Source organism: Fusarium graminearum, chromosome 4, assembly GCF_000240135.3.
Source record: "Fusarium graminearum PH-1 chromosome 4, whole genome shotgun sequence".
NCBI lineage: Eukaryota > Fungi > Ascomycota > Sordariomycetes > Hypocreales > Nectriaceae > Fusarium > Fusarium graminearum.
In genome coordinates, this window is record NC_026477.1 from 3,104,518 (window position 1) to 3,127,960 (window position 23,443).

Sequence of the window (23,443 nt, forward strand, 5' to 3'; positions counted from 1 at the left end):
TTGTTTCCCAGCTCCGAACAAACATGGTTGTTTACAACTCACCTCTGTTTTCCCTCTCGCTTTGACCCTGTAGACCATCTCCCCACGGCCCCATTATGTGCCTCTGTGCCTATTGCTTGGCACCCGATCACTACGTACATCTTGATTCCGATCACTGCTATTTTCCTTAGTGGACCTGCATTGACAGCGCTTGATCAAATATGACGAAATCGCCGCCGACTTGCTGGCCGCATGTGTAAACAACATCACCAGATCTATATCAGCTCGCTTAAGTAGCTTACAAGAATCAACTTTTTGCTACCGCCTTGAGTTAGGTACTTGCTCTTAGCTCACCTAAGGACGTGAGAAAATTTCCATCTCATATACAATATCATGCTACATATTATTACCCCATCCAAACACATCAGGGTAGCAACATGATACGAGAAACCATGTTGTGCTCACACAGCTGCATGCGGCAAACCAGCATCAACACACTCAACTGGTTCGTAAACGATTCTATTTTCTTTAGTTGTCTTGCTTCTTGTTCCAAGCGACGCAATCGTCAAACTTGACACCCGAACCACCAAAACAATCCAATGCACTTCCAATCGTGAGATCCACCTTACCGTTGCTGAGTCTCTTGACATTTTCCAAGTCCTCGAGATGTCTGCCACCCCCTGCATAGGTGACCGGGATAGAACACCACTGGGCAAGTCGTTCCACGAGCTTCTCGTCAACACCCTTTTGTAGACCCTCGTTATCTGCCGCATGAATCAAGAATTCGGAGCAGTAGGGTTCCAAGGATTTGATGGATTCTGCGCCTTGTGAGTCATCCATTCGCTTGCAGATGTTACTCTCTACTCACCTTGGTTCACTTCCATGTCTGTGATTGTCTGCCATTTGTTCATAGCAACAAACCAAGAGTCCTCTCCACGACGACGGCAACTCAGGTCAATGACAAGCTTGTTTTTGTCGCAGCCGAGAGCCTCCAAGACTGCATCGAGTCTTTCCTGGCTAAACCGACCCTCCGGAAACAAGTACGAGGTAATAATAACCTGCCAAATAATTAGAACGACTGTCTTTGCGAGACGCTTCCGATGTGCTACCTTTTCCGCTCCCGCATCCATCCATTCTTTTGCGTTTTTATCGTTGATACCGCCTCCGACCTGGAGACCTCCGGGCCATGCTTGAAGAGCCTCTTTGGCAGGTCCATCGTTACCGGAACCTAGCATAATAACATGTGCGCCATGGAGCTCATTGTCCCGATAAAGCTGAGCAAAGTGAGCAGGGGGGTGTTGAGAGACATAGTTTGTTTGCAGAGCCGCAGAAGTACTGTCAAGAGTACCTCCAACGATCTGCTTGACCTGACCGGCGTGAAGGTCAATGCAGGGTCGGAATCGTGTCATATTGTATGAATGAGTTTGGATTGTTAACCTGAAAGAAGATCAACTGCGTAGATACCTATCAACGTCCCACCAGAAAATCGCACAAAGGTGGGGTATCGTTGGGAACATGAATGACGGGTAACTCTCGATACAGGGCAAACTCTTTTTTTTTTTAAGGTTGTACGAATCATCAAATGAATGACAGGTAAACTCAATGAGAGTTTATTCTGAAACAAAATACTAAACGTTTTGTAACTTGCATCGCTAATAAAGACAAGTCTTTTTGCTTGCCACATACAGTTGAGTGCGAAGAAAGGCTTGTTTTACTCTGTTTTGTCCCATTGAAGCAATTGAATGAGACGACTCTTGTTAGTTACTCAATTACAGTCATACAAAGACTACCTATGATCATTTCTGACCCACGTAATCTGTCTGATCTATTCAGTGAGTTGAATGCTTCTGGAACATCGTGATATTGATTATGGGTAGGTACTCATATGTCGATATAAATAAATCCTGATAGAGCTGAGATGAGTTCACTCCAAACCACTGTGCGCACTTTATTGGTGATTACCAATTCAATGTATGTGACGAAATATTGACCAAATAATTGCCCATTGATTGAGTATTCAGATATGTCTGTATCTATGGCGGCTTTCACTGCACATTGTGCAGCTAATAGAGAATCTGCGCTGCTGAATACAAGACATACGCCAGACCAACGTCATCCACTGATAACATAAATCATTTTAATAAGGAAAGACAACTCAGACATATTAAAATTACTACTATATACCAAAAATACCATGTCTGACAGAGGAATCATCAATCTGGCATTGTCCAAGAGGCAACCTCTGCTCAAAGACAAACCCGCTGCTGGCGATGACCAATCCCTCCTTCCAAAAGCAACCAAAACTCACCCCAGGGGCAGCAAAGGGGATGAAAATGCAAACGTCTATTTTATCGGAACAGCCACCATAGTCATAGAATGGCAAGGCTTTCGTCTCCTCACGGACCCAAACTTTCTCCATGCTGGTGATCACGTCCATCTTGGCCCTGGTGTCACTGCTCAACGAGAGACCAACCCAGCAGTTGACTTGCATGAGTTACCTTCTCTGGACGGCATTCTTCTCTCTTATTACCATGAAGATCACTTCGATCGACTCGTCGAAGATTCGCTCAATAGGGACTTTCTCATTGTCACTACTCCCCATGCCCATAAATGCTTGACAGCTAAAGACCCGCCCTTCACCAACGTCAAGGCACTTGACTTTTTCGACCACGTGAAGCTCAAATCTGATGATACTGAAGCTGGAAAACAAGCACCTGTCATCAAAGTCACTGGCATGCCGGGCAAACATGTCCCTCCTGGTCCCCTGGCCGCATTGAACGACCTCCTCGGTGCGGTTCCGCCTACCAACGGCTGGATGCTCGAGCTAGGCTGCCACACCGACGGAGATGAAAGGGTGCAAACTGGCTATCGTATTTACATCTCTGGAGATACCCTCCTCGTGGATGAGCTCAAAGATATTCCGAAGTGGCTTCAACAGAAGCGTATCGACTTGATGCTGATTCACCTTGGAGGAACTACTATCCCTGGGCCGTCTGCAACTCTGCTCATGGTTACCATGGATGCGAAACAAGGTGTTGAGATGATTCAAATGATGGACCCCGATGTCACTATCCCCATTCATTACGATGACTACGATGTTTTTCTGTCTTCACGAAATGACTTTGAGAATGCTGTAAAGGAGGCTGGGTTGGAGGACAGAGTCGTGCTTTTGGATAGAGGCGACAGATATCAATTCGCAGTTAGGAAGGATTAGTCAATTGGAGTCTTTACAATTGTATAACCAACTCGAGATAAATTTTAATATTTTTTCTTAGAAAAAAAAAACATCGATCGTGACGAGCCCATAGTGTTGCATATAAGATTCATTCACCAAATATCACGAGTTCCCAAGATAGATCAGCTTAACGCTACAAGTGTCAAATGGCACTGAGTGAAAGCTTATGGACCTCATAACCAAGTGCCTTCTGTGTATCACTAAGTTTGGGGTTATCTATATCAAATTTGAGCTCCAAGGTTTTGCAAGACCTAAGCAACATTGAGTTTCGAGTAGGATACGGCTCAACATTAGGGTTCAGCACAGTAATGTTAAACATCTTTCTTATCTCCAGAACACTTATGAAATCTTTAACAGCAGAGACGCAGCTGGCCTATCTTCCCATCTGGCGACCACCTTATGCAAGTACCAGACTGACAGTGCCAGCTGAATCTTGCTACCCAGACAGTTTCAGAGCATCGATGATCCAGAGTAGAGTCAGTCATAGTCATCTCGAGCAATCAAATATAGTTTATAGCTTGGCAGAATCTTCTTTATCAGTCATAGCCCATATGATGAGTTCATTATGCTAGGTAACTGCTCAGCGTATATACGCTCTAGGAAAGTATATAGTTATTAAGAAAACCTTAATATAAATATTTAAGTTTTTTATTTAAATAAATCCTTTACTAATAATCTTAAGAAAATTAAAAAGGCTGGGGTTTTGAGCTTAAAGATTAACAATATATATATGAAAGAGTATGAAAGAAAGATATATAGTTTATAGAATCACGCCGATCGTCATAAATCATATAAGCATCAGCTTTAGGTTTCGTGGTCTAACGGTTATGACTGCGGATTCTGATTCCGCCAGCGAGGGTTCGACTCCCTCCGAGACCTTCTTTTTAGTTGGGCTGATATTAGGTCTTGGACGATATTAGCAGTATTGTTTCTTTTTTATTGTAGATTGTAACGGGGATCGAACCCTCGACCTTCGGGCACACTTCGGCTAGGGATCGGGCCCCTGTCGTGGTGAATTAGAATGGGGCAAGCTTTAGTCTTGCAACAATAGAGAGCCAAGTTATCTGCATCAACGGATCTACCTAATTGAGTCGTTGGACCTCTTATATAGATATAATCTGTATCTTTATATTATGGATTCAATACTCTGCTGTATTTCTAGTATTGTATAAGTGTGAATGCTGTACTTATTCGATCTTTACAGAGATATCTAGTATTGTGTACTTATTGTCTATCTGTAGATGCTAAGATAAAAGAGGAACCTGGACCTGAATTGTGTGAGTTGGACAATGAACTTGACACACAACAACTGTCACTGATATAAATTCAACTACAAGCAATGGCTGACGTACTAGCAATAGACTCATGTTGTTACAGTAGATATAACATAACCCTACAAACTGCTCTTGTGATGATAATATATTGCTCTGGTTCAAAGACGATATTCTTATTGTCATCCTTACAGCAAGACCCTACATCTCGATACTGTGTCTTGGTATTGATAATGCGACCGGCCTGAAAGCCTTGCTGAACCTTATAAGCTGCCCCTCTTCCCGTTGAAATTACTGTTGACACGCCCATATTACTGCTCTTTCTTAGGTATACTGTTTACCATTAGGGAAAACAATAGCAGTAGTATGGGTGTGTCAACAGTAATCTCAAACAAGAAGAACAACAGAGTGTAAAGCTCAGCAAGACCAGAGTGGTGCATCAGTACCAAAGTCTTACATCGAGATACAAGCTCTTTCTGATCGCCAATATACAAAAAGTGTCTCGCTTGCAACCAGATCTATATCCCAACTTTTCCAAATCCCCAAGTGTAATATACAGAAAGGCGCCCCTTTAGTCTATGGATATCCATGTTTATACAAGATTCAACCTCACCCTTTACAGCTTGCCCTTGATCAAGTTGTTGATCATCTCGCGACCGGTGATGCGAGTGGTGTCCCAGAGAGTAGGGAAGTCGAGGGTGCTTGAAAGACCGTCGGCGAAGCCAAAGAAGAGCATGGGTGGGATCCAACCACGAGCGTACTCGAGAGCGAAGCAGCCCTCAGGCATCTTGTACTGCTTGACGTCGCCCCGGCGAAGGTGGTGGATGCTTCCAGCAGGGTAGACCTCGGGTGCGTACTCGCCAGGGACGTAGGCCAGCTGAGTTCCGGAGAGGATGTGGAAGTAGTCGTCGGCGGTGTGGCGACCAGTGTGGCCCTCGGTACCGATGGCAGTGCCTGTGGCATGTTAGTCAATTGAATTTAGACAGGCGGTAAAAGCATACCAAAGATGATGAGGTACTCGGTGACACTGGCGTGGATGATGTACATGGCACCCATAGCACCGCCAGCGTTGTTAAAGACCCATTCCTCCTTGACATTGACGTGCTCGGGGTTCTTCTCGCTAAGCTCATCAACAATGTGCTTCACGACGGCCCTAGTATCCTCTCCATGCTTGGCGAGCGCTCGCTTGGAAAGATCGTCGAGGTGCTTGAGGTCGAAGATGTAGAACTGCTCGAGGTTCTGCTCGACAAAGTAGACGACGGAGCTCAGGAGTGCGGTAAGGAGGCCGAGAACCAGGATGAGCTTGCTGATGCCACCCTGCGACTTTGAAGCTGACGAGGGCTTGCTGGACTTGGACTTGGTCTTTGCCATTGTTGCGATTCTTTTCCAAGTTGAACAAGTAACAAGTTCAAAGATCGTAAGGAGGAAAAGGATGCAAGCAAGTAAATAAACGGTGACCCAATTTCTGTTGAGCCCCGGAAATTAACTTAATCAGCCAGACGGAGCTGGACCCTGGACTGGAGCTTCGCGGACTCGGGACGGGGAGTATTACCGTCCATTTTTTTTTTCTAGAGCTCCGCTAACGATTAGTCAATTCAATTCAGGTCCCTGACGTTAGAAAGCCTCTAGCGACCACTCATTGTCTCTAGCGGCATATGAAACCCCAGGACTACTGTAGGTACGTGTCACTTCATGCCTTCGTTTTCGTATTTGTATTCGCTCAGGAACACACTTTGACCTTTGATCTGACCAAACATCTTATTCTATTGGTTGCAAACGCAAACTATCTAGAGAGAAGCAAGTGCTTTTCTCCAATTGTCCCTCACCGCATCACCTAGACTACCTATGGTATGCGTGTTTCTCTAAACGCCATACAAATTATACCCATCGAAACGAAACCCACGGCAAAACGTGTGCGTACGACACGACAAGCCAACTCCAATGCCCATAAGCCAAGCCGCGATAGCTCCTGTGAATCGCTAACCATTCGTTTCCTTTCTTGCGTATTCCTTCTTGCAGAACACTGCCAACTTCACTCTCCCGGCATTTCTCTTCGACTCTGCCGCTTAGTCAATGTCGGAGTCTCCCATTACCTCTGTCCGATCTGCGTCGTCCACCTCGTCGTCATCGTGGAGGACCGTCTGGTCTTCAAGCTCAGCGTCGTCCATCGTGACGTCGCCCATAGTCATGTCGCCGGCCGTCATGTCTCCCACTGTGACATCTCCAAGTGTGACATCGCCATTGAGATCCCCGTTTTGTTTATCTCCATCAAGATCGTCATCCACGTCCAGATCCACGTCATCTTCTTCGGCCTTTTTGGGCCTGGGGCGCTTGACAGTAGGAATGACACCAAGCTCATGGGCATGTGGTCTCCAACGACGCAAACGTCTTGTTGCCCTTCTAAGAGCAGCAGCATAAGCGCTGACCTCCTCGCCAAAATCGTCCTTCTCCTTTGTCAAAAGGCAAAGCCCGCCCACACCCTTCTCGCGGAATAATCCTGGAGTCTTGTCTCCATAAGTCAGATTTCGTGGCAGGGACGTTTCATCGTCACTGTCCTCAAATGGATCCTCTTGAGCATTGACCCGTTGATACGACCTGAATATGGCGCCGTCTTGTCTTCTGAGCTTTCGACTCTTGTGATGCTGGCGGCGGAGGCCTCGGTCAAGAATGTACTCGACTCTTTGGCTCCTGTTCCGCTCAACAGCTAGTTGGTGTGCTGTGGGAGGTCGAGGTTTCCTGGCCACGACACCTTCGTTGACGTGATGTGCTGGTGACGAGGCACCCTCAAAGATCTGATATTTGAGAGGAGCGCCTCTGCGACTCGAGTTGAGACCACGACCACCAAGTGCTCTTGGTGGCGGTGTCGACCGGGTGCTGTCCATGTCGGATTCATGTTTGGATGGCCGTATACGAGGGAGAATTGCAGGGCCTTCGTCGGCGGCAAACGATGGCCGCATTTTGCCTCTCTTTGTGTCCCGCTCGTTAAGGTAGGCCTGGTCCATTTCTAGAATCTTTGCTCGCATCTTCTGCTTGGTGCGACCAAACTCAATTTCTTCCTCGGTGTCCACGTTCTCCGCGGCCTCTTCATTTTTGTCCATCCCTATGAGTTGTGGGACTCCTTGATTTGCAACATCCAGACCGTAGTCGACACCAGCACCGAAAGGATTCTCTTCGCAACCTTCTTCTGTGAAGTCGGACTCAAGGTAGAACCACATGAGCCACAAGAATGCATTGGCTCGAGACTGGCTCGTCAAGTCGGTTTTCATGATCAAATCGTGAAATTCACGGGCACGTGGGAAATGAAGCTCTGCAATCTTCTGTGCTGCATTGCACATGACGAAAATAAGATTGACGGGATTCGTGCGAGGGGTGTCCAGTGACTTGATCTTATCAAGGGAGTTGGGTTCTTCTCGATCATCTGCGCCACCTTTCAAGATAGACTTGAGGCGAGGAGCATCTTGAAGCTGCTTGTAAGCATGGGGATCCTGGCGAGCTTGTAGTGAAGGGATGGCATGATATGTGCGCAGCTGAGCTCGCATCTCAGGAAAAACTATCAACATTAGCAGGGGCGACTTGAGAGTAACAGACTTGAACTTACAATTCAGAGTAGTGTTCATGCGACCCATGTTGACAAGAAGACACACCATTGCCATACCCTTGGCAGCCTCCCTGTCACTGAGTAGCTTATCTCGGAGCACTTTGCTAGTTTTCGAGCTGCGGGACATGGTATCGATGTAAAGATCGGCAAAACATTGCCGCTGGAGCCGCTCAGGTTCGTATGAGTTGGTGAAGACGGTCTGCTCATTATCAAAAACGGCCTTGAGAAAGTCGTATTGAATGTCTTCCCTCCAAAGGGGCTCACCATCCTCCTTCTTTAAGTGGCGTATCTTGCCAACTGTTGGTTGGTTCGCTGCGTCCTTTTCCTTTTCCTTGTCCTTACTTTGTGATGCTTTGCTTTTCGCACGGGATGACTTTGTTTGGGGATCAGGAGTGGCATTGCCCATCTGGGTATCGTCGTTCTCGGACATGGCTCGGGAGACAAATGATTTGGCTTCGGGCTGGATGGGGGAACTTGGTACGTCGAGCTCGGAGGTCGCGGCGAGTGAGGCAGGAGACGCCATGGTGACTATGGTTCTTACGGTTGCCAGAAAATGAAGCTATTCACGATGCAGCGTAGGGAATCGGAATTGAGAATTGATCACCAGGACGGATCAATGGCGCATCGCGAAATAATATTTCGTTGAGATAGGAAAGTTCGCCAGGGAGACGTGGAAATTGGCGGGGACTGGTTGATGATGATTTAATACCAGATTGCGCGTGCGCAGATTGTTTGCGAATGCGATGGTGATGATGAAGACGATGGAGTTGGTTTGGTGGGAGGATATAGAGGAAAGAGGAAATGAAAAAGGAAAAAGGCCGAGTTAACTTTCTCAGCTCGAATGATGGTATGGGAAGGAACGATGGTAAGTTTAAGAAGCGAAGTTGCCAGCTGCGCTGCTCTCCTGCGCCTTTGCCTTGTCTTGCGTTAGTTTGCTGGGGCAGCCGATGCGCCCACGAGCCGGGAAGTTGCTGAGGCGCGTCACGGTAGTAACTGTAGGAGCACTCAGCATTTCACGACCAAGGAGGCCCAGTGGAGCCAGCATCTAACAGGTGCCTACTAACCTGAATGAATAGAAGCAAGTTGCTGTCTGTGGCTTCAAAGTTGAGCTGTGGCGCAGTTTTCATGCACCAGGGTCCGTGCTGGTCGCGCTGCAACAGACAGAGCTAAAAGCTACAACAGAGCCTAGGCTTTGTGTTTTCATGGCAGGGGAGTCGCTCTCCCTCATCTCTCTAGTCGCAACATCAACAATTCTAATAACCAAGGGAGCAACCGAGCTCACCACGGCTTCGGCCAGATCGACACATATACTAACCAACAGGGACACTATAGTGGGAGGTTATATCGCCATATTCCAGTCTGAGCGGAAAGTTAAAGAGACTTTGGCCCATATCTTGCAGAACATTCAAGAGCTCCACGGCATTCGACAAGCTACGCATAAAGAACCCTATCAGACGCTCTTAGCCAACCTCTTCGTGCTCTGCCCACTTCAGACACTCGAAATGGCCACTCCCGTTCGGACAGCCACCATCGCTGGCCCTTCAGTGACCGATAGTCCAGGCACCTGGCGTCACCCGCGACTCAATGAGATCACCAGACGTCGTAATGCGACGACCTTTTCAGAAAAGAACGTGCGCCAGATCGCCTACAATGTTATTGCGCTGCTAGGGTTCTGGTCTGCACAGCTCCTAGCCAAGCTCAACATTGGCTCTCAAGCGTGAGTTGCCGTCTGCTGCCTTTGCGACTGGTCATAACTAACTTGTTTGTTCAGTCTTCCTAGTACTTTCAGAGTATATCTGGGCTGGGCCTGGTTCATTCTTCAACTCATCCCCTTCGTCAACATTGGTGTCGCATGTCTGCCTTTGATTCGGCCGAAAGACGATCTATCCGACATTCCTCTCACATCTGCCCAGCGCCAACTGCTGGGTCTAGATCCTTCGTCGGCCGCGCCAACTCCCGACGCCAAGTTCAGCACCCCTCCTCGATACTCTCGCACACCTTCCCTCGGTGGTTCAGTTGGAAGCCGTGGAAGTTACAACAGTTCACCTCTCTCTAGCCGAGGTAGCCCCTTTGTCCAGGGATCCCCGTTGGGAAGCCCTCTTTTCCAGAAGAGCACCAACAGCTTCGGGAGTAGCTTCGGCAACAGCTTCAACGGCAGAAGATCTTCTTTCGGATCAACAAGTCCTTTCGCTGCTAGCTCTTCTTCCAATGTCTTCTCTAACCCTACTTCTCCCGGCACTCCTGGTGGTAAGCGAACAAGTGTTGGACTGAACAGCAAGTGGTTGTATGAGAAGGGACGACGGCCGTCCGGTAGCGCATGGGGCAAATAAACGGTGATTCTTTAATGAGAGTGCGTGTTTCGGAGAAGCATGTTTACACAGCAGCACTTTAAGCACCGTGGTCTATTAGATAGTCTGTTCTGCGTGTACAAGATTTGACTGAGTTGAATGATTGACCCAACGTAGATATACTTGGCTGAGGGTCGTACTGGAGTTATGGAAACTCTTGAATACTAAATAAATAAAAAGTTTAATGATCTATCTGTGTGATCGGTCATGGAGAAGAAATGGAGTAAAGGCCTGAGAACGGTGATGTTGAAATCTTATTTTATTGTCACAAATCGATATAGTTCCTAATCAACTCATTGAAATATCACCATAGGGCTGTCCATGTAGCTAACCTCTTACTGCCACTTAGCTACCCTTCAATCATGACGACTGGACGGCCAATCAACGTATGAGCTTGGGTCTTTGCAATAATGTCTTCTGCCTCCTCCATTGTAAGCAAGCTCAGACGACTTCGAATCCCATGGTCAGTTACAAACTTCATCATCTCCCTAGTTTCCTCCATACTGCAGTGAACGATACCCTTAACTACAATCTCTCTCAACACAAGATTCATCGGATCAAATCTGAGTCCGTTGTCCGGGAAGCCAGCTGCGACCAATACACCTCTTGGTTGCAATTGATGAGCGGCCCAGTCATTGGCGTCGTCATCGCTGTTGCATATAACAGCAGCCTTGAGACCAATCTCGTCCGTGAAATCAGAGATCTTTCGGATCGTTTCTGGATCATCGTATTTGAGGATGAGATCCGGTTTAAGATGAGAAGGAACCTCTGTTGCGAGCCTCAGCCCCGTCTCATGGTTGTCGATGGCTGCAACTCGATAACCTCGAGCTTTTGCAAATTGGATACCAAGGACCCCAAGACCGCCTATTCCAACTATAGCTACAGTCTGTCCTGCTTGTACATCCGCTTGGTTGATGGCGTGCCAAACAGTTGCCTGAAACCTGACATCAGTATATCCCGTTGAAAGCATGTTAGCTTCGTGGAAGACTCACCCCAGCACACATCAAAGGGGCTGCTTGCTCGAAACTCATACTATCCGGCAGATGAACAAGAGCGCCATGCCAAGAAGTCATATACTCAGCAAACGCTCCATCGCGACGGAGAATGCCGCACATGGTTCTATTGTCACAGAACCTTGGATCAAGAGACCCGATAGTCTGGGTTGCCCATTTACATCCCTTGCAATTGTCGCAAGGATCCATAAAGTTTGTAACTCCTACACGGTCTCCCACATGCCAACCTTCTGGTACGTCAGACCCGCGGTTGACTATAGTGCCAGCTGGTTCATGAGAACCGATAAATGGCAACGGTACCTGTGTAAGACCATGATGTACCATGAGATCAGAGTGGCAAAAGCCAGCAGTGGCTACACGAACAAGAACCTCATCTGGCTTTGGGATTGGTACTGGGGCATCATCGCAAAGTTTATAGCCCTTGTTGTACTGGAAATTGTTATAAAATGACACCAAGCTCGCCTTTCACCTTCATGTGGTTCTTACCTCGAGCAATCTCAGTGCTTTCATCTTCTGAGGGGGAGGAGGATGATTCGCCATTGTTGAAATGCCACTGTGGTCATCCGCCAATATGAGAAAAGAAATAACTGGCAGATGTAGGCATCTTTGAGGCGCGGTGGTGTTTTATGGTTAGATTTTACCAGAAGGTCTTATGTCATCTGCCAAGAGAGTCTTATGTGTGTAATGCAGAGCTGTCTGAGACACAAGTCAAAATGAGAACGAGTTGAAACCCTCAGACCAATTGGTGAGAGAAGTGATGACCCGGCATTAGTGCTCACTCTGGCCGGCTGTGGCTTGATGGGAGAGGGGATTATACCATGCTGTCCAACGTTTGAACAGGTAACGTGTTTGTACATTCAAATCAAGCTGCAAGATTATCCATGCTCATAATGTATGGAGGACGATGATGTTGTAAGGAATACACATATCCGTAATATTATTATATATGAGTTGGATAGTTATATAACTGGAAATGCTTACAGCTTCGTCATGAACTCGCTCTTCTCATTCTCGAAAATGTTGGTAAGTGTTCCAATGTGTGGCAGGATCTCAACTGCAAATTCGTCGCGGTGCCTCAGAGCATCCTTTGGTGTTCTGCCCATTCCAACACCCGCCGGGGTACCAGTAACGATGACGGTTCCAGGAGGAAGAGTGGTGCCCTGCGACAGCCAGCTAATAATCTTTGGGACGGAGAAGATGAGATCACTTGGGAATGGTCAGTATAGAGGTTCGTGTTTAGGTGATGTCACTTACTCAGTTCCGCTCTCCTGGTACACCTCGCCATTCTTAAGACCTCGCATGTGAAGTTTGGAAGGGTCTGGAATCAACGACTTCAGGACAAGTGTAGGGCCTACAATATCATTAGCTAGGGTTCGCTGGCTGCTTACACAACCTTACCGAGAGGGAGAGCCCCGTCGAAGCTCTTGGAGAATGACCACTGGGACTGGTTCAGTTGCTGAGTACGACTAGAAACATCGTTGGCAGCAGTGTATCCGAGAACATAGTCCAAAGCCTCGGCTTCACTAACGTTCTTGGCTGTCTTGCCAATGACGACTGCCAGCTCCGCCTCGTAATCGCCAGACGAGTCTACCTGGCTCAGCTTGGGAACAGTTCCCTTAGCAGGCCAAGGGTCCACGAGAGATGTGCTGGGCTTCCTATCATCGAGTCAGTTTGAAGTCTGGGTAAAGAGTGTAAGTCACTTTACATGAAAATGACCGGGATTGGCGGAGGCTCAAGTCCGCACTCGGCAGCGTGCTTTCTGTACTGAAAGTTAAGAGTTAGTTGATGAAAACACTTTGAGGGACGCATGCACATACGTTCAAGCCGACACATCTGATAGTGCCAACCTCATTCTGTGCAAGAGGAGACAAGACGCGGTCGATAGTCTCGGTAGTGCCAGTCGATGATCCTGGGGCCAAAACTGATGAGCCTGACCATACATTGACAGCAACCTCTTGACCCTTGCGCAAGGCAGCGCCAACGTCAATGTTCTTGTCAGCTGGCTGGCCAATAAGGATCTTGGAAGGACTAGATCTTGGGACGAAACGCACGAGGCCTATTGATGCTTGTTAGTACAATGATGCTTTGACAACAGACAGTGAAATAAATAACTTGCGCTGAAGAGTAGATGATGCCATATTTTATGTTTTATTACTAAGACTGATTGATAATCAAATGAATAGTTCGAGATCAAGAAAAGACAGAGACAACATATAGGGGATAGTAAGCTCTTTATAATGGCAGAGTTTAGTTAACGCCGGCTTCGGCATTCGTCCCCGGATAGTATATCATGCACAGGGTAGCATCAACGTCCGGAAACTGGGTCCGGGTCGCATTGTTCTCCGTAGGCTACGGATACTCGCGATCGGTTCGGGACTTTAACGGATTGAATAGTTTGTTATTATCAAACATGGAGCAAGGAGATGAAATATATGAGATGTACGAAAAGACAAGCGAGCACTTTGAAACCAAATTATATTTATTACCTACCGTCTCGTATCAATTATTTGGTGGTGAAATACTTATTAGAAGCAGAAAGCTACTATATTTCGAACATTTAAAGAGCATCATCGACGCCACAATGAAGCTACTACAATGCTCTACTTGTGGAATAGCTCATCACACAATAAAACGATGTAGCTCTCGTTTAGAATAACAGTATCAATAGCTCAGAAACGCAAAAAGACACTGCGCGATCCGGGGATCGAACCCGGGACACTCCTTTTCTGTTATTTCCCACCACTTGGGGGAGGAGAGTTTTACCACTAAACTAACCGCGCTGCTATTGCTGCTTGTTTGATTGGAGAATTGGATTGAATGCCCAAGTAGGATAGCGACAGTGAGGTTTTCCCTCGTGTAACTAGACATGTCCAAGGTGAACCAAACGAGGGGATGTCGAGCTTCTTATACACGTCCAAGTTGATAGGGTCCACTTGGATGACCTGCTTCAAGGATCGTGTCGTGTGGGGCAATGGGACGAACCTTACTGCATTGGTTCTAAACTCTTTCTGTCTGCTTACCCAGATAATTGGCTTACCTTTACCTCGACTTAGAGTAACTTATAGCTACTCAGTCAAGCACTTGATCTTGTTCTTGTCTTTCAAGAAGAGAGTAATACCAGTCAATATTCTCCGATGTGTGATGGTTTCGATTTGGATAGGCGCCCAAGGGGTAGATAGAACATTTATTGACGCATAGGTTCTCCGATAATACATATACAAATCAATAACGAAGCATCTGAAGGCCGTATTGAAGGAAGACTTTCGACAAGGCAAGCATACCTAGCTTATTACAAAAATGCAATTGGTCAAGGGAATGATTGAGTGAGGTCTTGAGAAGATAAAGGTTGTTCGCAAGAGAAATTTGTCTCAAGTTTCTAGAGTCCCAAAAGTGGAACTCTCAGTGGAGCTCAAGGGTAAGCTTGGGTGCGTAGTTCTGTCCAACCTGACCCCTCCAACACTTCACCCACCTGAGCTGCGACAACTTGCCTTCTGTATAAGATATTCGACGTCACTTTCTTTCATCGCATCGCATCGCTAGCCTCTGAGCTTCACCCTGAATAACTTGAACACTTTCAAAATGGCCAGTAAGGTCGATCGCATAGTAGCCCGGCTACAGGCCAAAATCGAAGAGGGCGATTACTACGAGGCTCAGCAACAGACCCGTGTCGCCGCATCCCGTTACATCAAGACCTCCAACTGGCCCGCCGCTATCGACATTCTCTCTAGTGTCTCCCAAGCGCTGTTGCGTGCTGGGCAGGGTGGCAGTGGAGGTGATCTCTGTGCCATGCTCGTCGACGTCTACAAGCAGGCAGAGCTGAAGCCGGATGCTGATTCCAAGGGCAGGCTATTGACTTGTCTGCGACTCTTTGAGGCTGGAGAACCCACAAGGAAGAAGTTTGTGGGCGAGATTATTGGGTAAGTGGAATAGCATTGCACAAAAAACGCTGTGAGCGCACATTTCTAACATCAGAGAACAGATGGTCAGCCAAGTTCGGCGATTACCCTGCCGGAGACCCAGAGCTTCACCACGTCGCCGGATCACTCTACGCCGAAGAACACGACACATACGAGGCCGAGAAACATCTATTATTGGGCACCAAGGACTCGCCCGAGGTTTTGACAAAGATGGAATATACCTGGTACAAGGAGAGTGAACCTCACCAAGCGGCTCTCTTTGCTGGCCGTGCTGTGCTCCCCTACCTCCTAGTCGGCAACGTGCGAGCTGCCAATACCTGCTATCGCCTATTCACTAGCTCTCTTTCCAGCGACAACCCGAACCTCGGTGTTCAAGATGTGTCCAGCCCTGCCGGTGACATCCGCATCTTCCCAAGTCTCCCCCTCCTCAACTTCCTCGGCTTCCTCCTCCTTGCCATTCAGCGTGGCGCACCCGAGCTCTACCGTGCCCTCGTGTCTAAGTATGCGACACAAATCAACGAGGCTGGATCATGGGCCGAGGCGCTCGAGATGGTTGGAGAGATGTATTTCGGTCTTTCCAAGCCTCGGCAGAGCAACCCTCTGATGGATATGATGAGCGGATTCTTTGGTGGCGGTGGTGGTCAGCCAGAGAAGCCCAAGCGTAAACAGGTTACGCAACGGCAAGATGCCCCCGCGGCAGAGGGTCTGGACTAAAATAGAGTCCGTTTGTAAGGTTGGGTATCGGGTATACCATATCGTCGTGAGAGGAATACATAGACAGCAGGCGTTGTAAGGTAAACAAAAAGACTTGGTCAGCCACGGTGTTGTTCTTCAGGCTCAAACATCCAGTTATCTTCACTGAGAGCTGCCACTTTCGCTCGTAGACTTGCTCTTACAGCCTCAATGAGTTCTGAGTCATGTTTGTTAGTGTGAGATACATTTAATGAGTGAGTGTAATCGTACCTTCAGGCTGTTCGTGCACATCATGACGATTTATCTGATGATGCTTAACGGCTTCTGCGAGTCTTTGTCTCTCTTCTACTAAACATGAGCTTCCTTCATTCAATATCTGAGACAGGGGCATCGCATACTTTCACACTCTTGTGCATTATCCAAAGGTATTTCGTCTTCATCGTCCATCATTGGCGTTGGTGGATCTCCAAGCTCGATTTCTCCATGTTTATCGCGAACAACAATTTCAGAAGTATCGGACAAGACATCGACGTCTAAATGCAGTGTCTCGGCGGATGTGGACGTAGAACCGGCGGTAGGTCGCCGGGTCAACTGGCTCTGGAACAGATTGCGACGGACGCCAGCAGAAGAAGCACCGTTGCGGGTGCGCGAGACACCATTTCCATTTGTAGTTGCACGAGAACGATCGGCCATTGTTTCAAGTCGAAGGGATATGATGCAAAAAGCGATGTTCCTATCCAAAAGTTGATGTTTTCGCAATGGTCCCCGAGTCAGATGTGAAGCCAAGTCGCCTATTGTTGACTTTGTTTTGTGTGGGGATGCGCCAGGGTGCCTCCGTCTTAGTGATGGATCTTAGCCACCACCAACTTACATCAATTCGATTAATTAACTCGGGCAGTTGCAACTGCCTGCATGTAACGTAAAAAACGAGGCCATTTTCATTTCAGAGCTGATTAAGGACTGGAAAATCTACGAGCTCCGAGTCATATCTGTTCCATGACCTAAGGTTCACCTTGTCTACCATATTAGAGCGTGTGAATGTTTGCATGTACTCTTTGTCTCCATGATATAAACATGATTGCATCTCAATAAAAGTTTACCTACTCCTTATTTAACGCTAATTCTAACGTAATCCTAGATTTAAAGAGAAGATACGAAAAAACTCCTCGGCGCGTCGAGTTTGTTCATATATTCTTTCAGTCAATGCTGGTTACTAGTTACCTAGTTGCTGCTGAACGTGAGACAACAGCATCGCAACCATCTTCCCATCAATATGCCTTAGACTCCTGCTATTAATCGTACATCCAATGCTTGTCTGTCAACCCGTCAATGCGCCCTGACGTCCGCTCGACCTTGTTGCCCGATTCGTGTCGATTCATGGTGTTTACAGAGAAAGGTTGTAGGCGTACTCGTCTTCCATGTTCTGGCTGATCCAAAGAACGACGGAACTACATGAGGTCAGTAAATACACAGTCTTCACGGTAAACGGAAATCTTACCTCACGCCCACCAGAGCGTTGCTGAGTACGTTCTCAATACCCATACCCAGCGCAGGCATTGCGACACTTGGGACAACAAACTTGAGAACAAAAACTGTAACACCGCCAGCCATTCCACCAGCAAGAGCTGCGAAACCGAGGAACAAGACGACGCGAGCCTTCCATGCCACCCCATTTCCGCTATAACTGAAGGAATCGGCGCTCAAGCGTTGTTTCTCGACTGAATTGATGATGAGCATGCCCAAGCTGGAGAAGATGAAGGGCAGCCAGTCAACAAACTTGACGTGGATATCGGAGCCGTTGCGCGGAGATTTAGACCAGACGGCGGAGTCGAGCATAATATAGAAAGCGATGGAGAACTAATAGACCTAGTTAGAATAGATCATACATCATCAATAGCTGGCGCATGAAGTCGCAAATAATCTTATAGCGACGGAGGGAGGAAAATGCTGTGCCAAATAGCTCAACTGCGACATGGTAATGGGCGAGACGTACAATAGCTCCTGCGCCGTAGACACCAGCGTTGCGGGCCCAGACGCTGTTAAGCCACTCGGGCCTTCGGAACTTCCAGAGACGCTCTTCCTCCATGATTACAATTATGCGGCGAAAAAAAAGAGCTAGTTTTCGAAGGGACTTGGTGCTGCGGATTCGGTTGTCGTTGATTGATGATGAACTTGAAGCTGTCGATGCTGGGAACTTGAGGCCGACAATGACGAGGCTCACGCGTGGACGGGACCGGCCTTGCTGAAGCGCCGATGTCAGATCACGTGACAGGTACGTACATCTACGGAATCGGCGACGTCGTGAAAGTTTAGAGTGGAGAAGTGTCCTCGCGTGGCTGGACACGATAAACTGCAAAACACAAGAATCCACACGCGGAGCCATAGAAGATCCCCGTCAAGGAGACCATGTCACGTCAATTACCCCGCTGGCGTGTGCGAGGTTTCCTCCGCTCTTATACAGGACCCTGAAAACAACAAACTTGGTGCGTGGAGAAGCGACAAGTATCACCATATTCCAGATACGGCTTGTTATATGCACACAGGGTCTTGTTGGGAGGTATTTGAGTTTCTGGATATTCAGGGCAGATGTTAGGAACAAAAACCCTGTCCTGTGGCGTCGTTAGATGTCGATGGTGATCGAACTCTAATTTGCGAATATTGAATCATGGATGAGTTTATTTTACCTTGCATAGTCGTTAGAAACGTCGCTCAACGGTTTAATGTTGCATATCCATCTGCATGATAAAGCGGCAGAAAGGGTAGCCACAGAAGCCACATCAAGCACGTCCAAATGGGTGAACCCCTACAAGGAAGCAATTGACAACTTGATATCTGTCTGTTCGCTTGTCGAGTTTCATGCCAACAGTTTGCTATCAAGTAACAAGTGCAGTTGATTGCTTATCATGTGTCAATTTGCACTTACCTACACCATCCCCTTGTGTGGATGATCGCCAACATTCCATAGCAACCAACCATAGGATCAGAAGAAGGAGCACAACACTGAAGCAACCTTCAATGCCGTTCTAGATGATCAATCAGCCAGTTGGGTCACAAGGCTGACCACCAAGTAAACGTGGCGGACGGTTGTGATGAGTCGCACTAGAGGATATGAAAATAGGCGCTGAAGACGAGACATTATTGAAAGTCGCACCGCGATAGCCAGCCTGCTTTTCAGAGCGGTTGCTGTCTCCTGAGCTTTGCAGTCCCAAGCGTTGAATCGAGCCAGGCACTATCGAATACGAACGAATGGGGTCCTTTAACTCCAAAGAGTCTAGACCTATTCAATCTTAACCGTCCGCTCTCCGACTGGCTCATTAATGGTACTATTCCCCTTTTTATCTTGCTCCTGATCCCAGACAAACGCCTGGCCCACGCACTGACAAGCAGGCATTAGGAAGGTGCATTTCACCCCAGTCCCTACCCTTCAGTCGTGCGACCCCGTCTTTCTCTCAGTTCCTCCCCATCCCATCACTTCAGCCCGATCTTGACTCTATCAAACTCTACAATTAATTGCTAACGCGGTTTATGGTAGTGCGTCTCATCCACTCGCTTGGTTACGCACACTCACTCGTTAGCCCATACCGTTATTACACTCTTTCCTTTTTCTTCTTCTTCTATTGCACCTTGGCAAAACTGGCACCGGGAAACAACATTATCGGCTTAATTTAACAGTCCCTCGCTTCCTGCCTTTACTCACCGCGCCCCTTGTTAGGGCAATACACGCAAAATATCCTTTCGAAATACCCTCGACGTCTCCTCGTTCTCAGATATTGAGAGAGAAAAGTGCTTCAGTTTTGCTGGGTACTGCCTGTTTTACTGCAAGGGCACGCCAGAGCCAAACCGCTACCGAATATCCCTTTCGCATTCCGGAGCGCCCTCGATATACGTAACCTATCTCAGCCGCCCTTGATTATCTATCAGCCAGGGGATATTCTTAATTTTTACGGACTCTTGATAATTCCCGAGGTCTTTTGACATACACGACATATTCTTTTGAGCAAGTGCTTGACAGACAGACATTTGTAGCCCAGCATGCGGCCTACCAACTACTTACCGAGGCCGAACCTCTTGGTCTCGGCCTTTACCTCGTTCTCAATCTACGGCGCTGTCGCGATGGCCCAAGACAACAAGGACGATAATAAAGATGATGCTAAAAACAACGACCCATCTGCTGTGCCCGCGCCTGCTGCTGAACCAACCGATGCGAAAAACAGCGATGCCGCGAAGCCCACTGATGCCGCCGAGTCTGCCAAAGAGGCAAGTGACGAAAAGAAGCCTGAGCCTGCCAGCGAAACCAAGGACAGCGCAAAGCCTGCATCAACTCTAGAGACGAAGAAGGAAGCCTCGAAAACAGAGGAGGAAGATTCGGCTTCCACTGTGACAGGAGAGGGTCCGTCAAAAACTGAGGATATCCAATCCAAAATTACAGCCATTGCCGAGACTGGTACCGACGAAGCCATGCCTACATTGACGAGGTATAAGCCGATTCCTACTTATCCAGCTCCTTCCGTTCCACCCACAAACAACGCACCTTTTATGCGGCACTCGAGCGCCCCTGACGGGACCGTCTTCATCGCCGTAGGAGCTATCCTAGGCGCGCTTGGCCTTGGCATTCTTCTTTGGCGTCTTATTGTTGGTATTCTTCTGCATCGATCAGTGGACCGAGCTGCTAAAGCTCAGCACGATGAAACCGCAAAGACAGCTTTCCCTGCACCTCCTGCGCCCTTTTACAAGTACACCGATACCGGCTCTACTATGTCGCTCTCGGCTGGACGTGGTGTACGACGAACTACTAGAGGACCTGTTCTCTCATCAGCCCCCAGTGCCTCGAACCTGTTCTTCTCCCCCACAGCTGCGGCGTCAAGCAATGGACCGGGCAACCGTGGCTCTGCTTTCCTACCTTCTGGTTTTTATGCTGCCGGAACAAGCTCTCCTGGTGGCCAGCATGATCACAGCATTAGCATGACCAACCTTCGTCCTGATTCTCGAGGCTACTTCGGTACTCCTACGCGACCCAGTCCCCCCGACTCACCATCATTCCAAGCTCGAAGAGACATCAGCAACTCGACTCTCAACCTAAACCGGCCACCCAGTCAGCGCGCCCCCAGCGCTTTCCTTGAAGATCTTCTCGCCGATGATCCTTCAAGTCTACCGCCTCCTCATATGCCTGGTGCAGCTGCCAGACGTTTATCACATGGCAGTGGCTCTCCGGGTGCACACAATCGGATTTAGATTGACACCGTACGGTTTATTTCATTAATGTAGGAGAATAATACATATGAGCGGCACAATGGATATGGCAAGTCACATTCGATTCATTTTCAACAGTGGCGTCAGGAGAGAGGTTTTTATCATTGGGGCGTGACTTCTGGATAATCCGATATCATTTCATAACATGACTCATGTAATATTTTGCTTTATACAGCTTTCATCAAGACGTTTGGCTTCAGCTACGAGGGGGGCTCGGCTTGTCATGTACAACTTGGATAGACAGTCGAAGGCATGGTTGATGCCCTACTCGACGACGTTCGCTTACGTATTTAAAGATCGGGTCAATCATATCAGGACAGCCAGATGGAGTTTTAAGGTTTTAGTCCACAGTCGGAGGGTTTCTGGCTTCACCTGTACATAGTTTTACAACAGGACAAATTCATTGTCTATTTAATGGTCATCTGAGGTCAAAGGGATCGTGTGACTAATAACTAAAGGGCACCGGCCGATCATGATACTCGTGCAGCACTAGCGATATTGTTGTAATTACAAATGCTAGTGCAACTGTAACATGACCAGGCGTAACGGTCGCCTTTGTATCCGTACGTGCGTTGCATGGAGGATTCAAAAATAGACCAGGTAGGACGAAGTCATGGCATAATCACTTGCGACTGTAAGATGGAAATGAAAATCCTTTGTGTCTCCCTGAGGATTGTAGTAATAGTCACATTTATTGCTGTGCATGACAGCGTTCCAGTATGTATTTAGTGTAAAAACAAATAGTTCGCCCTTTGGTGTGTTAGACGAATAATTGCCCCCTTTTGATTTCCTCCTCGTAACACCAACGCCATTGTACCATGCTTTATGCCCAATATCCAACACGACCAACTCCACGCCCTGTATCAGCAAACGAGTATGCCCATCTTCATTATGCGTTTCTCCCTTGAGGTCTATAGCTTGCCTGTATAATATCAATAATAGGAATAAGGATGAAGGACTGATCTAGCAATGCAAGGATCCTTTTATTTTCCTGGTGTATCGTCCGATTTCTCTTGCTTGTTCGGTTTATCGATGGATCGTCTTTCTGGATTCTCATCGGTAGCCACACTGTAGACTGAGTCGCGGTCGTTATGCTCTGACAGTTTCGCCTTTGACTCCCTTTCCTTTCGCTCTTCTTCTTCTTGCTGCCTTTCCAGTGCCTCGATCTCTTTGACTGTTTGCTTGCTTGATTCGACATCTTGTTCAGCCTCGGCCAACATCAACCTCACCCGCTCAATCCGAGACATGGCTCCTTCTAGCTTTTCCAACCGTCTTCGCTTCTCCATGTCTCGTCGCTCCAGCTCATCTACCCGCTGTTCCAGCTTAGCGCGTGCCCGTCTTTCTTCGGCGACCATCTTGTTCGCTTCCTCGAAGAGAGCAGCGCTGAGCTCTTCCACCTCCTGGCTCGTAGCTGCCACTTTGCCCTCAGCTTCCTTTCGAAGAGACTGTTCTCTGTTCAGAGCCGCGAGGAGGTCTTCCGCCGAGGGCGACGGCGGTGCTTGGGCTTGCACTTGATGTTGTGGGCGGTGCGACTGGCTACTTATGGAACGTCGGTTGGGAGGTCGAGAGGGGTTGGGGTTGGTATCGATGTGAGGAAGGTCGTGAGGTTTGCGCGGGGAGAGGAACGAGGAGAGCCGGCTGGTGCCGCTCTGGAGAAATGACATGCGAGCATTCGTAGGCGTTACTGGGGCTTGAACCTTTTGGGCTGTTGTCGAAGAAGGGAGCTGAGCCCTTAGAATAGAGATTTCATCTTCATAGTCGGCCCATCGATCAACGGCGGCTGTAGCCTTTTCGTTGAGTAGACGGACTTGATTTTCGAGGTCTTCGATACGGGCTTGTGCCTCGAGCAGTTGAACTTGGCTATGGTCAAGAGGTAAGGAGTAGCCACAGCCTGGACAGTACGGCGTGGAATCGGCAGAGAGAGTTGGCGTTGCCATTGTCATGACCATCGTCGCTGACATGGCCGGCACATAGAAGACGGGATGTACGGATGTAGGCGCTTTGGGTCGAATAGAGATAATGATAGGTCTTGTGATCTGGTCAAGGGTGTATAACGGCTGCAGTTGTATATACGCCGAAAGAAAATGAAAGATTTATTTTCCAGAGTAATATGTTAACCTAGCAGGAAATTTAACGACG

General features: G+C 47.9%; 12 protein-coding genes and 2 non-coding genes across 14 annotated transcripts; 5 read left to right on the plus strand and 9 right to left on the minus strand.

Annotated features, from left to right (window-relative positions):
* Positions 1-507: 507 nt before the first annotated feature.
* Positions 508-1,388, minus strand: FGSG_07313 (uncharacterized protein; the record flags this gene model as incomplete). Its single annotated transcript, XM_011328759.1, has 2 exons — positions 508-743; positions 848-1,388. 2 exons carry the CDS (start codon positions 1,386-1,388, stop codon positions 508-510), a joined length of 777 nt encoding a protein of 258 aa, XP_011327061.1.
* A 785-nt stretch (positions 1,389-2,173) lies between these two features.
* FGSG_07314 (uncharacterized protein) lies at positions 2,174-3,193 on the plus strand (the record flags this gene model as incomplete). The annotated part of the gene is made up of 1 exon (XM_011328760.1): positions 2,174-3,193. The coding sequence occupies one exon, from the start codon at positions 2,174-2,176 to the stop codon at positions 3,191-3,193; it is 1,020 nt and encodes a 339-aa protein (XP_011327062.1).
* An 828-nt stretch (positions 3,194-4,021) lies between these two features.
* FGSG_20668 lies at positions 4,022-4,093 on the plus strand. Its single transcript has one exon. It is a non-coding gene; the product is annotated as a tRNA-Gln (tRNA).
* A 1,008-nt stretch (positions 4,094-5,101) lies between these two features.
* On the minus strand, positions 5,102-5,856 carry FGSG_07315 (C-8 sterol isomerase; the record flags this gene model as incomplete). Its single annotated transcript, XM_011328761.1, has 2 exons — positions 5,102-5,439; positions 5,487-5,856. The coding sequence occupies 2 exons, from the start codon at positions 5,854-5,856 to the stop codon at positions 5,102-5,104; spliced, it is 708 nt and encodes a 235-aa protein (XP_011327063.1).
* Positions 5,857-6,551: 695 nt separating this feature from the next.
* Positions 6,552-8,606, minus strand: FGSG_07316 (uncharacterized protein; the record flags this gene model as incomplete). Its single annotated transcript, XM_011328762.1, has 1 exon — positions 6,552-8,606. One exon carries the CDS (start codon positions 8,604-8,606, stop codon positions 6,552-6,554), a length of 2,055 nt encoding a protein of 684 aa, XP_011327064.1.
* Positions 8,607-8,945: 339 nt separating this feature from the next.
* On the plus strand, positions 8,946-10,413 carry FGSG_07317 (uncharacterized protein; the record flags this gene model as incomplete). Its single annotated transcript, XM_011328763.1, has 3 exons — positions 8,946-8,948; positions 9,160-9,800; positions 9,855-10,413. The coding sequence occupies 3 exons, from the start codon at positions 8,946-8,948 to the stop codon at positions 10,411-10,413; spliced, it is 1,203 nt and encodes a 400-aa protein (XP_011327065.1).
* A 367-nt stretch (positions 10,414-10,780) lies between these two features.
* Positions 10,781-11,984, minus strand: FGSG_07318 (uncharacterized protein; the record flags this gene model as incomplete). Its single annotated transcript, XM_011328764.1, has 3 exons — positions 10,781-11,365; positions 11,424-11,873; positions 11,931-11,984. The coding sequence occupies 3 exons, from the start codon at positions 11,982-11,984 to the stop codon at positions 10,781-10,783; spliced, it is 1,089 nt and encodes a 362-aa protein (XP_011327066.1).
* A 376-nt stretch (positions 11,985-12,360) lies between these two features.
* On the minus strand, positions 12,361-13,656 carry FGSG_07319 (uncharacterized protein). Its single transcript, XM_011328765.1, has 6 exons — positions 13,561-13,656; positions 13,262-13,500; positions 13,150-13,208; positions 12,843-13,099; positions 12,699-12,795; positions 12,361-12,650 (listed from the first exon to the last, which is right to left on the minus strand). Exons 1-6 carry the CDS (start codon positions 13,580-13,582, stop codon positions 12,422-12,424), a joined length of 903 nt encoding a protein of 300 aa, XP_011327067.1. The 5' UTR covers positions 13,583-13,656; the 3' UTR covers positions 12,361-12,421.
* A 477-nt stretch (positions 13,657-14,133) lies between these two features.
* Positions 14,134-14,224, minus strand: FGSG_20669. Its single transcript has one exon. It is a non-coding gene; the product is annotated as a tRNA-Gly (tRNA).
* Positions 14,225-14,989: 765 nt separating this feature from the next.
* FGSG_07320 (uncharacterized protein) lies at positions 14,990-16,373 on the plus strand. Its single transcript, XM_011328766.1, has 2 exons — positions 14,990-15,361; positions 15,424-16,373. Exons 1-2 carry the CDS (start codon positions 15,024-15,026, stop codon positions 16,073-16,075), a joined length of 990 nt encoding a protein of 329 aa, XP_011327068.1. The 5' UTR covers positions 14,990-15,023; the 3' UTR covers positions 16,076-16,373.
* Positions 16,374-16,423: 50 nt separating this feature from the next.
* Positions 16,424-16,747, minus strand: FGSG_07321 (uncharacterized protein; the record flags this gene model as incomplete). Its single annotated transcript, XM_011328767.1, has 1 exon — positions 16,424-16,747. One exon carries the CDS (start codon positions 16,745-16,747, stop codon positions 16,424-16,426), a length of 324 nt encoding a protein of 107 aa, XP_011327069.1.
* A 366-nt stretch (positions 16,748-17,113) lies between these two features.
* Positions 17,114-18,251, minus strand: FGSG_07322 (uncharacterized protein). Its single transcript, XM_011328768.1, has 3 exons — positions 18,048-18,251; positions 17,553-17,911; positions 17,114-17,502 (listed from the first exon to the last, which is right to left on the minus strand). Exons 1-3 carry the CDS (start codon positions 18,138-18,140, stop codon positions 17,439-17,441), a joined length of 516 nt encoding a protein of 171 aa, XP_011327070.1. The 5' UTR covers positions 18,141-18,251; the 3' UTR covers positions 17,114-17,438.
* A 1,916-nt stretch (positions 18,252-20,167) lies between these two features.
* FGSG_07323 (uncharacterized protein) lies at positions 20,168-21,286 on the plus strand (the record flags this gene model as incomplete). Its single annotated transcript, XM_011328769.1, has 1 exon — positions 20,168-21,286. The coding sequence occupies one exon, from the start codon at positions 20,168-20,170 to the stop codon at positions 21,284-21,286; it is 1,119 nt and encodes a 372-aa protein (XP_011327071.1).
* A 1,001-nt stretch (positions 21,287-22,287) lies between these two features.
* FGSG_13119 (uncharacterized protein) lies at positions 22,288-23,241 on the minus strand (the record flags this gene model as incomplete). Its single annotated transcript, XM_011328770.1, has 1 exon — positions 22,288-23,241. One exon carries the CDS (start codon positions 23,239-23,241, stop codon positions 22,288-22,290), a length of 954 nt encoding a protein of 317 aa, XP_011327072.1.
* Positions 23,242-23,443: the final 202 nt, after the last annotated feature.

Coding starts and splice junctions, on each gene's coding strand:
- FGSG_07319 (XM_011328765.1), bottom strand. CDS start 13,582: ATGGCATCATCTACTCTTCAGC. Junction 13,501..13,560: donor GGCATCATCTACTCTTCAGC/GCAAGTTATTTA, acceptor AAGCATCAATAG/GCCTCGTGCGTTTCGTCCCA. Junction 13,209..13,261: donor TCAGATGTGTCGGCTTGAAC/GTATGTGCATGC, acceptor CTTAACTTTCAG/TACAGAAAGCACGCTGCCGA.
- FGSG_07320 (XM_011328766.1), top strand. CDS start 15,024: ATGGCCAGTAAGGTCGATCGCATAGTAGCCCGGCTACAGGCCAAAATC. Junction 15,362..15,423: donor TTTGTGGGCGAGATTATTGG/GTAAGTGGAATA, acceptor ATCAGAGAACAG/ATGGTCAGCCAAGTTCGGCG.
- FGSG_07322 (XM_011328768.1), bottom strand. CDS start 18,140: ATGGAGGAAGAGCGTCTCTGGAAGTTCCGAAGGCCCGAGTGGCTTAAC. Junction 17,912..18,047: donor TCTACGGCGCAGGAGCTATT/GTACGTCTCGCC, acceptor TAGGTCTATTAG/TTCTCCATCGCTTTCTATAT. Junction 17,503..17,552: donor AACGCTCTGGTGGGCGTGAG/GTAAGATTTCCG, acceptor GACCTCATGTAG/TTCCGTCGTTCTTTGGATCA.